General features: G+C 46.1%; 2 protein-coding genes and 2 pseudogenes across 3 annotated transcripts; 1 reads left to right on the forward strand and 3 right to left on the reverse strand.

Annotated features, from left to right (window-relative positions):
* LOC125512751 (deneddylase) lies at positions 1 to 7,307 on the forward strand. 2 transcript variants are annotated; one of them, XM_048677844.2, is made up of 9 exons: positions 1 to 523; positions 920 to 1,129; positions 1,202 to 1,663; positions 1,749 to 1,859; positions 1,946 to 2,125; positions 2,796 to 3,080; positions 3,819 to 3,939; positions 4,037 to 4,163; positions 4,359 to 4,659. In XM_048677844.2, the coding sequence occupies exons 1-8, from the start codon at positions 107 to 109 to the stop codon at positions 4,156 to 4,158; spliced, it is 1,908 nt and encodes a 635-aa protein (XP_048533801.2). In that variant the 5' UTR covers positions 1 to 106; the 3' UTR covers positions 4,159 to 4,163; positions 4,359 to 4,659. The 2 variants fall into 2 exon arrangements, with proteins under 2 accessions (XP_048533801.2, XP_048533800.2); XM_048677843.2 differs by lacking the exon at positions 4,359 to 4,659 and adding an exon at positions 5,882 to 7,307 and having other exon boundaries at positions 2 to 523.
* Positions 4,820 to 7,032, reverse strand: LOC125512752 (GDSL esterase/lipase At5g45950-like). The gene is made up of 5 exons (XM_087528195.1): positions 6,228 to 7,032; positions 5,900 to 6,030; positions 5,428 to 5,658; positions 5,094 to 5,346; positions 4,820 to 5,010 (listed from the first exon to the last, which is right to left on the reverse strand). Exons 1-5 carry the CDS (start codon positions 7,030 to 7,032, stop codon positions 4,820 to 4,822), a joined length of 1,611 nt encoding a protein of 536 aa, XP_087384321.1.
* Positions 7,308 to 9,777: 2,470 nt separating the features above from the next.
* LOC147963374 (uncharacterized) lies at positions 9,778 to 10,730 on the reverse strand (annotated as a pseudogene).
* Positions 10,731 to 11,443: 713 nt separating this feature from the next.
* LOC147963375 (uncharacterized) lies at positions 11,444 to 12,781 on the reverse strand (annotated as a pseudogene).
* Positions 12,782 to 12,784: the final 3 nt, after the last annotated feature.

Genomic DNA, 12,784 nt, shown 5'->3' on the forward strand with positions numbered 1-12,784 from the left:
ATAAACCTCCGAAAGCTTCCCCCCTTCCTGCCCGCGCCCGCCCGCAGCCGACCGCGAGTCTCCCCGGTCGCCGGCGCCCTCGTCTCCGGCGAGCCCCTCCCACAGAATGCCATCTCCGTCCCTCCTCCTCCCGCTCCACCTGCCGCCACTCCGCCCGCGCCTCGCCGCCTCCTCCCCCTCCCCCCGCTACCCGCCCCCCTTTCTCAGAACCCTACCACCGCTGGCCCCCACTCCTCGCCTCGCCCTTCCCGCCGCGGCGGCTCGCTCCGGCGGGGGAGGTGACCGCGAGGGAAACCGGGGCGCGGCGGGGGACCGCGGGCGCGTCATCCCCATCGCGCGGTGCTACGAGGCGGGCCTCGCGCGGCTCGAGGTCTCCGGCGCCGCGCGGCGGGAGCAGGCGGTCGCGGCCGCGGCGGCGGCCGACGGTGGGGCGGCGGCGGAGGCGCACCTCGGCGCCGGCTCCGAGGCCATGGTCATGGAGGCCTTCCTCCCCGGAGCCGGTGGCGCCGCGTCCACTCGAGTGGTGAGCGCCTTACTTTGCAGTGCTTCAGTGCCTGTCATTCGATTAGGATAGGCTGCCGTCATGCCGCACCAACCATAGGAAACATTCTTCGAATACACCAGCATTCTAGTCGCACTTCCATTATCAGAAATATGCAGCCAATACAAGGTGAAACCCATTGAAAAGCTAGATTCAACTGTGGATTCCCAATGGCAGTGCAGGTGGACAAGGCATTTATGCTGCAGTCGAGACATGTGTGGTTTAAGAACGGATCGTTGTTTACCCCGTTTAATTGTAGTTTATCCATGAAGGAGCTTATTAGTCTGTTTGTATATGTGAAATACGGCAAGGACTGTTGCTTTTGGTCTGATTGTCTCCCTTCATTTTGTTCTTGAGGAAGTTTTGCTGTATTTGTAGATTTTGCAAGCCAAGGAAGTCAAAGAGAAGGCCGCTGAGATAAAGAAGGACTTTGGTGATGATATTTTCTCTGAAAATGAACCTGATTCCGAGAGTATCTTGGCTATGGCCCTCAAGCAAGTTGTGATGCAGAAGCTTTCAAACTATCGGCTAGAAATCTTCTCCCCAGGTTCAGGGAGGAACATCCAGGACTGGAGCAAACAACGGAAGGTGTACATTGGGGCTTGATACTGATTTTTTGTTTGTTTGTTTAGCTCTTACTAATTTTTGGTTGCATGCCAGGTTCCTGTGGATTTTAGCATCAGTTCATCGGATGAAAAACTTCTATCCGCTCTTGCTGAAGCAATTTTCTCATGTGTCATTGAGGATACCGAAAAGAGTTACCTCGGGGGCACAGGCGGGTTTTTTCAAACGCAGAAGCTGAACTGCTCATCTGATTCCACTGTTTGTATACACAGAATTTCTGAGACAGAAGTTGCAAATAATGCTAGGAGATGCTTGGAGAGTTTTAATCTTACCAAGTCCTCTCATGAAGTGGGCAGATTAAAGAATGCGTGGTGGCCAGCCCCAAAATATGGAAGGTTGGCGGAGATCGGGGGTCCTGATTTTATCCTTTGGGCCCATGAGTTTATTCCTTCTTATAAACTGCAAATTAATGCCAATGCATTTGAGAATACGAAGCTTGAGGGCTGTCATGAGTTAGCAAATAATAGGTGGGAAGTTCCCATATCCCACTTCCAACTGGTATATGATTAATCTATCACTATCCTTGATGTAAACATACCGTTGTTTTGATCAGTATTATTTATTTAATTTTCTGCAACTGTAGGTGGAACTAGGGAATGTTGTTGACATGTATTTTGAAGATCAATTTACGATTCCTGGAAAAACTTTCCGTTCTCACTGGAATGCAGAACCATCCAAGATTAGAAGGAACAATGTATGCTGCTACTTTATTTCAGTCGAAGCTTGCCTGTAAAAATATTTATTATTTTCTCTTTTCCAACATTGCTTCTTTGGGTGCAGGGTTATTTGAACAACCTTTTTTCTTTCTTGGCTGGTTGTTCTGTTATTTTTATTGTCGGCGTCGTTGCTCAGTTATGCTGGTCTCAATCTCTTAAAGGCAAAAGGTTGTTTATGGGCAGTTCACCCACCTCATCATCACAGAGCTATTGTTCTGATGTTCATTCTCTGGATAATAGTGAGGTATACTCATTCCTTGTGACGTTCATGCTTGTTCTGTGGAGAAATTTGTTTTTTAGCCTGAATTCCTTTGTGACCGCTTCTGTTTTCTGGGGTTTATGCGTGATATGCTGTTGGCCCTTTCACAGGATATTGATTCATCATGATTTCCCCATAGTATTTCAGATTTAATTTTTATTTTCTTTCTAACCGATTCTAACTTTGATACTTGGTGTTACTCTAAATAGGAGACGTTCATTTGTTGCAACTTGCATATAGTAACTGTTAACTGCTCACTATAAAACCATGGAGTCTCTGGAAGATGCTAAAGATGATTTATGGAAAAGTCATTTCTTAAGCCGCTTTTGCTTCATGACGAGTGTTCTGTTTTCTTCTTGTTGCTAACATCATGTAGCATGTAGATTATATATTTCAACTACTACAGTACTCTTTTGGAATGTCCAGCAGACCTACCTACTGTGCATAATTAATGGCATATCTGATGACAAATAATTACCCTCCAAGAACTATTCAGCTCTCAAGAGTTTAGTGCTCTGTCTCTGTGGCTCTGGAACCACTGATAGTATCTTCCCTTTTTTTGCGAAAGCACTGATAGTATCAATTGTGGACACTGCATTTTCGTATATCAGGTGCTCTGCAATTTTTCCTCTTCTGATTTGTTTCCCCTGAGCAGGTACGAGGTTATTGCATATCTGTTGTTAAGAAAATAAAAGATTCATGTGGTTGCCCTGGGGATATAGTGGTTGATGAAAATATTGGTGCTTGGATTGGAGAACTGCCTGACTGCTTCAAGGCCATCAATCTTGGCGATAATGCTGCTTCTGATGATGCTCAGTATTCCTGTACTGTTATCAAAGAAAATAAGAACCCATTGGTATCAACTCCCACCGAGATGACTTCTCATCTGGAACAAAACGATAATACCCAGGAAAGTCTGCAGAACATTGCTAGCTTTCAGGTAAGTTTGCCTGATTTATTAAAGACATCTCTGTAGCAGATGAAGACATTTGTTATTTGTGATGGTGTATCTACAACTCGAGTCTGATATCGATATGCTTATACAGTCATGAATTAATAACGTTCCATTTCTTAATTTTATATCTGTTGTTTGCCATTCGATTTTTTGTCACGCGTGCTGAAGCAGAATGCATTTGTTTTGCCGCCTTAAATATTATGCCAATGCAATTTAATATTTTAGTTTTGGTATCCTTCAAATCCGTTTCACACTTATCTTACTCCAGCAGTGTATGCGTGGATTTTACATAATATTATGATTTAGAGTGAACCTTGTGTAATACCTTGTCTTTCATGTATCAAGTTGGTTATTTGGTCCTGACTCACATGAAAGAGTCTACACTTTCTTTTACTGTTTGCTCAGCTATTGTATGCTTATTGATACTTTGGCTGCAATTGGACTTAATCCTTTACTTCAGTTATATGACAAAAAAAACTGTAAACTACTCTCTTATACCTCTTGAATAAGCTGCGCGTGCAGTGTTTGCCTACTTTTATGTGTGATCTGGTTCATAAGACACCTATATTTATTTTCCACACTGCTTCTTTTTAATATTCTTTTCCACATTGCTTTTATAATTATAATGTTAAAGCTCCCTCTATTAAAATAAATTGATACGTTATTCATTCTCTTTGGTCAAATGCTATAACTTGCACTGTGTCACTTGATTCATCTATTTAGGTGGTGATGTCAGAAGAAGGTAAATTGCTAGGTTTTCAGCCAACAAGCCGCCTAGCTGTGAACCATTGGGCCGAAAATCCACTAGCAGCACTGCTGTATGAGGGGCGGAAGCTTTCTCCAGGTATTAGGATTGTCCCAAGAACTTATTCTAACTATTTGTGATTATATTTACGCTATATATTTTGTGCTGTCTGATACTTTCAAATGGATATTGTCAGCTTTTCTGGAGCCTAGGCTTAAAATTTCCCGTCCTGCTAAGGTTGTCCCAATTGAGTTGTTGATGTCGGTAAATTCAGAATCTTTTTTTGCTTTGGCGAGGCCTGTTCAAGATCCATGCTAACGGAGGTACCTTAACCATTTCATTTATTCTCCTGTTTTTTTTTTTGGTCCTGCAATTTATTTCCCACACATATAGTATAATGGCCAGTACTATATTTACCCAAAATGTCCTATTTGCTGGCCTCTTCTACATAATCATTAGGTAACGGCTTCAGCCACCATTGGGTGTCAAAAATAACTCTCCCTCATAAGGTTATGTAGGTCCTAGGTGTTCTGAGCATGATTCTACCGACCCATATGCAAATGTTAAGCTATCACTGAGAGGAAGGCAATTACTTACGGAGCTCTATTTCTGACTGCATGGTTTATTTCCTCCGCGGATCACGAGTACTAGACCGGTTTGTGCTACGGGTGTCCATATTGCTGGAGATTATCCATTAATTTGTGGTTGGGGGTGTGGGAGTGTGCGGAGGATGAAGAACAAATAGACAGGGCCATATTTAGTTATGACTATGCAAGCACTTCCATTACCGAATGTAATATCTGTGCCATCTTAAGAAAAATCGTGCCATCTCGCAGTCACAATCATGGAACAAGGAATATAGTAGAAAATGGTATGACTGATCTGTTCTATTGAACTGCAATCGAATATGCACTAGAATAAAATATAAAATACTAGATACAATCTCTGTGGGCTGTAGGTTTGAATTCACAATCTTGATCTAGGCATAAATTTCTCCAATTGAATTCATAATCACGTAATCAGTGATGATTTGGTTCATTCTCTCTGTTTGGTGGACAGCATCCCAGTACATGTACTTGCTGGGATCTGTGCATGTTAATCGGCCTCTGCATGTTTGCCCAACTTCAATAACCCCTGTTCCACAGCAGCCTCTTGATGTCTCTGTCAACCCTGGCGTTCATAAGAAAACATTGCCATTACACTTTATTTTCCTGCTGTTCATTTAAAAGGGACCAAAATGTATCACAGCTTACCAAAGTTTTTGGGGTCTATTGTCGCCATGCTTATGATCGGATAAACATCAACAAAAGTAGCTCTGATATCTCTTTGGTTCCTCAGAAAGCGCACCACTTCGCCTAGCCTTCTGTTAAATGAAGTTGCCATGGAGTTCATGTTTTCATGGCATGTTTCTGCACCCGTGCCTAGCAAGGTTCTAACAAGTGGTAAACACCCAACTGGGGGCACTCCAACAAATACAAATCTCCTTCCTCCAAGTGCTCTCATTGCCTGAGTAAAATGATAAGGGTTAAGTCAGAGCACTGAGCTAACATACAAAAGATAGTACACTATCATTTGACAAGTGCTTACCTGGGTATAGTTAGCGACACGTGTTATCAGTAGGTTCTCATACGGCGGCCAACTCTCTGTTCCTGAACGGTTTGTGGCAAGATAGTGGTTAAACAGATCGGTTGTTCCAGCACTTATGACGAATGTAGCCCTCCTGAGAAGTTGACCAGCTCTTCTTGGTCCCACTAATCTTTGGAGGTTTCTTCTGTAACGCCATAGGTCCTCGACTTGATTGGAAAATGATAGTGTATTCTACCATGGAGAGAAAATGAAAACACAGCTAGCTAGTTAGCACCAAATACCAGCTCTGAATAAACGGAATAGCTTGGATTAGTAACTAACTATACCTCATCTGTTTTGTTAGCCCATTTTAATAACTATTTTCGGTAGCATTTTACCATGTTTTCTTTAGATTCGCCTGACTTGATTCATATGATTTGCCTGACTTTGTGCTCTGATCGAAAAAACGTTGCAGGTTATACTGCTGACATACCGATACCCTGGCGGTCGCATCATCGTATCCGGAGCCTGCTGATGCAAAACTCACACCCCTTCTGAGCTGCCTTGGCCTCAACCTTGGCTCGCGGAAACCTGGAAGGCTCCTCGCTACACCTAGTCTTTCCGCTGCACATCCCAAAAACTGCACCGTAAATACCATACTGACCAACAGTGAGCGTCACTCACCTTTCGACCAAAAACATCAATCCTGTAGCTGCACATGAGCTCCACCACCATTTGATTGGAAGAGAAGCCCAGTGGTACCTTGTGCATGCATAATTTACCAGCGAAATAGATGCAAGGAAAGAAGAGTGCGTCTGTACCGAGTATGTCAGTGATGAGCCTGCCGTTGCTGAACCGGCCGGTGGGCCTGCCGCCAAGGAAGCCCGCGCCGTACGGCAGGAAGTTGGCCCTCATCACCGTCTGCAGCCGGTTGTTGTTCCCGGGGTCCACCGTCGAGTCCCCGAACACCAGCATGGTCGTCCAGCCGGTGGTGCTGTAGTTGATCGGCCTCCCAGGAGCCGGCATTGGTGCCATCGGCAGCGGCACCGCGGCCCACCCCGGTTCCTGCGGTGGCACCACCGTCCGTGGCGGCGTCGGATCCTTCGGCGTCCGCCTATGGCGAGGCAGCTCCGGCGGCTCAGGTTCCGGCGGATCGTCCTGCCTCGGCGGCAGCCGCGCACGCCGTGGGCGAGTCGGCGGCGCTGCTGGTTCCGCCGGCGGCGGCGGCGGTGGCAGCGGCATGGAGCCCGGCAGCGAGGGTACTCCTGGCGCATCGGACTCCTCCGGTTGGGGCGGCGGCGGCAACAATGGAAGCCCAGGCCAGGATGGATTATCCTCCTGCTCGTCCGACGGCGGTGGCGGCGGCATGCTTCGCACAGGTGGATTGTCCTCCTGCTCGTCCGACGGCGGCGGCATGCTTCGCAGAGGTGGATTGTCGTCCTGCTCGTCTGACGGCGGCGGCATGCTTCGTGTGGGCGGATCGTCGTCCTGCTCGTCCGGCGGCGGCAGGCTGCGGGCGGGTGGATCGTCGTCCTGCTCGTCCATCGCGGCCGCCGTCCTCCCCGGCGACGGCTGCCATGCGATGAGCAGGAGCAGTGCCACCGCAACCACCGCCGGCCTCCTCATGGGTCGTCGACCTGATGGTGCTATGTAGTGATATACCTCTACCAAGTAGCAAGTGTGCCCGGCCATGGATGCCTGTAATATATATGCTCTGCCGCTCCAGCAGAGCAGAGCGGAGCGTGTTTTCCAAGACGGCTTGGTGCTGTGTAGGTGAGGAGCAAACCTAGTTTACTCTCAGGCTGCTTTGTGTGACATGGTTACTCTGTGGTTTTCAAGACAGCTTGGTGCTGTTCAACTTGTGTGACTTTTAAACCGGTGAAATTTACTCTGTGATAACACATTCTTGAGCCCATTGATTAACTTTATATGGACATTATAAACAACAGAGTCAAGACCAGTTACATTCCATTTATTTATTCAAGAAAATAATACACATGCGGAATTATAGTGTGCTCAAGAGGATTCTTGAACCCTCCACATGTTCACCTACTCTACCTGTATGTTCCAAAATCGTCTTTGTGGTCCTCTGTTCTATACATGCTAATGCTATGATAAAAACAAACAAATCACAAGAGCTAAGGATAGACATTAATTAAAACAAGAAACAGAATAGAGAGAGGAGGGCATGGGATAGACGTGCTTGCGCTTGGGTCGCTCATGTCTTTTCTTCTCTTGAGAGGAAGGTTGCTCATGTCATCGTGGTGACGTCATCGGTGCCGCCGAACCTGTGTAAGCTGCGGCTGCATGAGCATGGGAGCACCAGTTATACCCAAATTCGATTGTGTTTCTCCACCATTCCAAATTGCGATGCCATACCGTATGTTTTGCCAAACAAAAAAGACATGGAGAATTTTAGTAGTTTTGACGTTCAAATTTATCTTTAACAAATCCTTTTTTCACCTTGCTAGAGGTTTCAAACGACCTTTCCATAATCTTTCGATGTGCTCGAAGATCCACGCTAATAGGTGTAGGAACGCTCATGCGCCTTTGCTAGTGCATACATTCTATTAAATCTCGGTTAACCAACTAAGTCACGTAGATCCACACCATCCCGAAAAAGAATATCAGTAAGGTTGAACCCAAATATAAATGACATAGGTACACATCTTCTCTTGTGTAATATACTCTTGTAAGGAGAAGCAATACGCTGATGACAAAATCAGCTTGGTACTTTGTGATTTCCAAGACAGCTTGGTGTGTTTATGTTGCGTGGCTTTAAACCAGTGGCGTTAATTAACTCGCTTCTCAGTTGCACTGAAACCTTGAGATAACATTCTTGAGCGCACTGCTCTCACTTTATGGACACTGTCTGTAACCTACAGATTGAACACCGGTTATGTTTTATTTATTTATTCAAGAGGAATAACATGCATGAAATTTTTTTTTGCTCAAGATGAACACACATGAAAAATTAATAACAGGTCGTATTTGAGTGCCCGTGTTACCAAGAAGAAACAAAAACAATGTGCAAAAAAGCTCTCATTTAGGTGAGCTTATTTATATTTACAAAAGAGCCCTCGAACTAGTTTTGCACAAAAGAAAGCTCACTTACCGTGGGAGCTAGGATGACAGATAACAATTTCTAAACCCTCCACTTGTTCACTTCGTCTATCCATATTATCCATAACTGTATTCATGATCCTCTGCTCTATATATATATATGCTATGATAAAACAGCCATAACAAACAGAGTACACATACCAACCTGTGGTTGGATGGTTAGATGGACAGTGACGTGCTTGGGTTAACATGCCAATTTGTTGTCATCATCTCACTGGAGTAGTGACCTAACATGCCAATTTGCGGTGTGCCCTGTCTGTGTTGGTTGTTCCTCGCGGATGGGTTTTCACTCGTTAGAGATATATAGTCTATATCGGTACATTCTAGTTTTAATTTTATCTTTCACGAATCCTATTTTCACCGAATGTACATCACCATTTACAATGGTTTGAGTCAATCATTTTGTGATCTCTCGATGTGCTCAAAGATCCATGCTAATGCGTGTACGAATGCTCATGCACTTGGCTAATGCATATATTCTGGTTGAGCGAGTCACGTAAACCATATTCACACTCCCCAGATAAAATATCACTTGGGTTGAATCCAAATATAAATGACATAACTGCATATTTTTCTCTTTTGTGGTCTTCTATCATAAAGGAGAAAAAGTGATGCGCTGATAACAAAATGAGGAATGTATAAAAAGTTTGCTTAAAGATTTTTCTTTCATAGACCACGACTAAGTACAAAAACGTAAGCAATGCACTATGGTTTCTCCTTCTCGCCAATCAACACGTGAAGAACATGAACTGCCTAAACATGCCATCAGTCCAAGATGGTACTTTAGTTTAGCTACTGGTTGCTTGAAAACTCCCCCATCAGACATAAAGTGTATGGGAAAGAAACATATATGTGGTCTCGAGGTTCCACAGGTAAGCAGCCCAAGTCTTCCATCTTGGAGCTCTCGAAATGATAAGCCACTACTCTTTTGAGAGGTGTATGTAAGAAGACAGTCTCTTCGTTGGGATGAAATCCAAGTAGGGAACCTCTGTTATCACACTGTTCCGAGAAAGTATCACTGTGTTCCCCGAAAAATTCTGCTAGAAGAGGGCCAAGGTTGATGTCGCACTTTGACCTCCAGCTTATCTGATCACACGTTTCGTCGAGGTACCAAATCCGAAGTCTGAGGCCACCATGACCATCAAGTAGAGCACAGTACACGCCATTCTCTGATTTCCCTAAATGCTGCTTCGTGGTATATATTTCAGAAAAACATCCCGGCAGCTCAATCACTCGGTATTTATCGTTTGACAAGGTCATTCTGCAAAACACAAACCACTCTAAAAGTTACACCAACAAACGGTTACCTCAAATCGTAACCAAAATAAGGTGATACGGTGCTTAGGATGTGAGACCCATGACAAAATACCTCAGAATGAAACCATTCTGGTGAACGTAGAGTGCCCCTCGCCAGTATGCAGCATAGCATCGTGGGCATTGGAAATCATCAAACATATAGCCGATGGTCGCCGCAGCTTCCCCTTGGCGAATAAAAGGCCTCTCTTCCCACTGCTTTGTCCTCGACGAGAAGACAGGCAAGACGAACGTCGATGGCGGCCATTCTCTTTCTGCCACATGAGCCTCCATGTAATACTCATGGCTAGGCCAGGGGAGGGAGGGAACACGCTTAACTAAAAAGACCTCGTAGTGCGGCGATACGGCGGGATCAAACACGAGGTACTGGTTATGGCAGTGCATGACTTTTTCAATGTAATAATCGAAGACGTCCTCCATGCCGGGGGTGCACATGGGCGGGGAGGGGGCAGGCGCTCCCACCCTCGCGTGGCGGGGTTAAGCACCCACGCCTTCTCCTTGATAGGCCGTCGGCCTCGTGGCCATTCGTTGTCGATCAGGAGGAGGCCGTTGCAGTGCTGCTTGATCGTCGAGCACTCGGCGTCCAGGTAGTCGAATGCGGCCGCGATGCTGGTGGATGACATGGCGGGCGAGAAGTATTGTGTGAGCAGTTCACGCGTGTCGCCGCTGAGATGGACGAATATGCCGCTCAGAGAGCGCGGCAGGAGGTCCACGAGCAACCGGCGGGTGTCGACGACGTCACGCCACGCTTTGCAGACGCACCGGGACACGGCAATGCTGGGCGGCGACGTCGTCCGGAGGCGGCGCAGCACGTCGGAGAGCAGGTCGACGGGTAGCCGCTGCGTCAGGTCCTCCGTGGATGACGGCGTCTCAATCGTCTGCGCCATGGTTGCTTTGTTGCTACACAACTTTCGATGTAGAACCGTTTGATATGTTTATATAATACGGAGAGTTGGAGATGCGTACGTGATTGAATCCGGTTCGGTTGCATTGGACGGGCAAGTTGTTAGTTGTCCGCTTATCTGATCATGACTCCTGTTTCCACCTGATATCATATCATGTTTAGCTCTTTTTTTTTCTTAAATTAAAAAGAGATGTTTCAATCGATTTTTTATTGTGTTAAATCTCGGTTAATCAAATATCGCTTGATTGTAACCCAAATTTAAATGACACAACTCTGTATTCCTCTTCCACAATCTATTTCATACAAAGGAGTAATGTGCTGAACTGAGGGATGAACAAGAGTTTGCTTAAACATATTTCATTCATAGAACACGACCAAGTACAAAATTGTAAGCTACACACCACCAAATTTCGACGTCTTTTATACTCCCTCCGTCCCTAAATAAGTGACTCAACTTTGTACTGAAGTTGAGTCACTTATTTAGGGACGGAGGGAGTACAATCTAAGACACTGCCGATGAATAGCCGAGTTCCTTGCCATGAGTAAGCTATATATATACTACTATATCATAACTTAAGGAAAATAAATCTATTTACAAGATCGCCATTTCACTATACAAATCGATCGCTCATGTGCACGGAGAGCATGAACTACTCAAACAAGCTGCTAACTAATCCCGATGATGTTCTTGTTAAGCTACTTGTTGTTTGAAAACTCCCCCATCAAACATGGCGTGTATGGGAAACACAACCTTACCCGGCTTTGAGTTTCCACGGGTAAGCAGCCCAAGTCTTGGATCCTCGGAGCTATTGAAGTGATAGGCCATTAATCTGTTGAAGGGTGTATGGAGGAAGACGATCTCCTCATTCGGATGAAACCCAAGTAGAGAATATTTGATGCGACTCTGCTTTGACCTATATTTGGTACTACCGGCACCATCATTGTGAAAAACCAAATCCTCCCCCGCTAGTGCTTTGCTCCTATCATCTTCATCGCACTTTAAGATCCAATTTATCGGATCATTTGTTACGTCGCTGTCGCACTTTAAGATCCAGTTTATCTGATCACCTGTTTCGTCGAGGTACCAAATCCTAAGTCCGTGGGCATCGAGTAGTGCACAATATACACCATTCTTGGATTTTCCAAAATAATGTCCCATATGATATTTTGGAAAACCTTCCGGGGGCTTAACTAGTTCGTATTTGTGCTTTGCCAAGTTTATTCTGCAAAACGTAGACAACCATCAACGTTAGACTAATAACTTGCGACATCAAAACGTCAAAAAGTAAGGTGGTTGAAGTAAAGTGATTCATGAACAAGTGCGGTGAGACCATAGGATCAAACACGAGGTATTGGTCGTGGCAGTCCATGTAATCATCCATGTCCTCCATGCCCGGCGTGCACATGGGCGGAGGAGTAGGCAGGTGCGTCCATTGTTGCATGGCTGGGTTAAGCACCCATGCCTCTTCCGGTTCATCGTCGTTATCGTCGGCGACGAGCAGAAGGAGGCCATTGCAGTGTTGCCTAATGGCTAAGTATTCAAGGGTGTCACGGGTATCCAAGTAGTCGAAGGGGGCGATGTTCGCGGCTGGCGCGGCGACTGAGAAGTGCCTCGGGAGCGTCTTGCCGTTGAGGTGGAAGAAAATGCCGGTAAGTGAGTGCGGGAAGAGGTCCGCGAGAAGCCGCCGGGTGTCAACCACGGCGCGCCATGCCTTGCAGACGCAGCGGGACGCGGCGAGGCTGCACGCCGACATCTTCTGCAGGCGGCGGAGGACGTCGGCGAGAACGTCGTGAGGCAGCCGCTGCGTCAGGTCCTCCATGGTAGATGCTTGACGACTTGGCGATGCTTCGATCGATCGATCAAGTATATGGTTCGATATTTATTAAGTAAGTACAGGGAGACATGTTGGCACGTGATGGGATCCGATTCCGAACTGGGCTGGTGCTGGCGATCGGACAAGCACGTAGTAAACTGGGCCGGCCCAAGTGTCCACTGAGCTTTTCTCGTGAGGCCCAGCCCGTCTTTTCCTTCCTTCC

Source organism: Triticum urartu, chromosome 6A (assembly GCF_056163025.1).
Source record: "Triticum urartu cultivar PI428250 chromosome 6A, HENAU_Tu73, whole genome shotgun sequence".
Classification (NCBI taxonomy): Eukaryota; Viridiplantae; Streptophyta; class Magnoliopsida; order Poales; family Poaceae; genus Triticum; species Triticum urartu.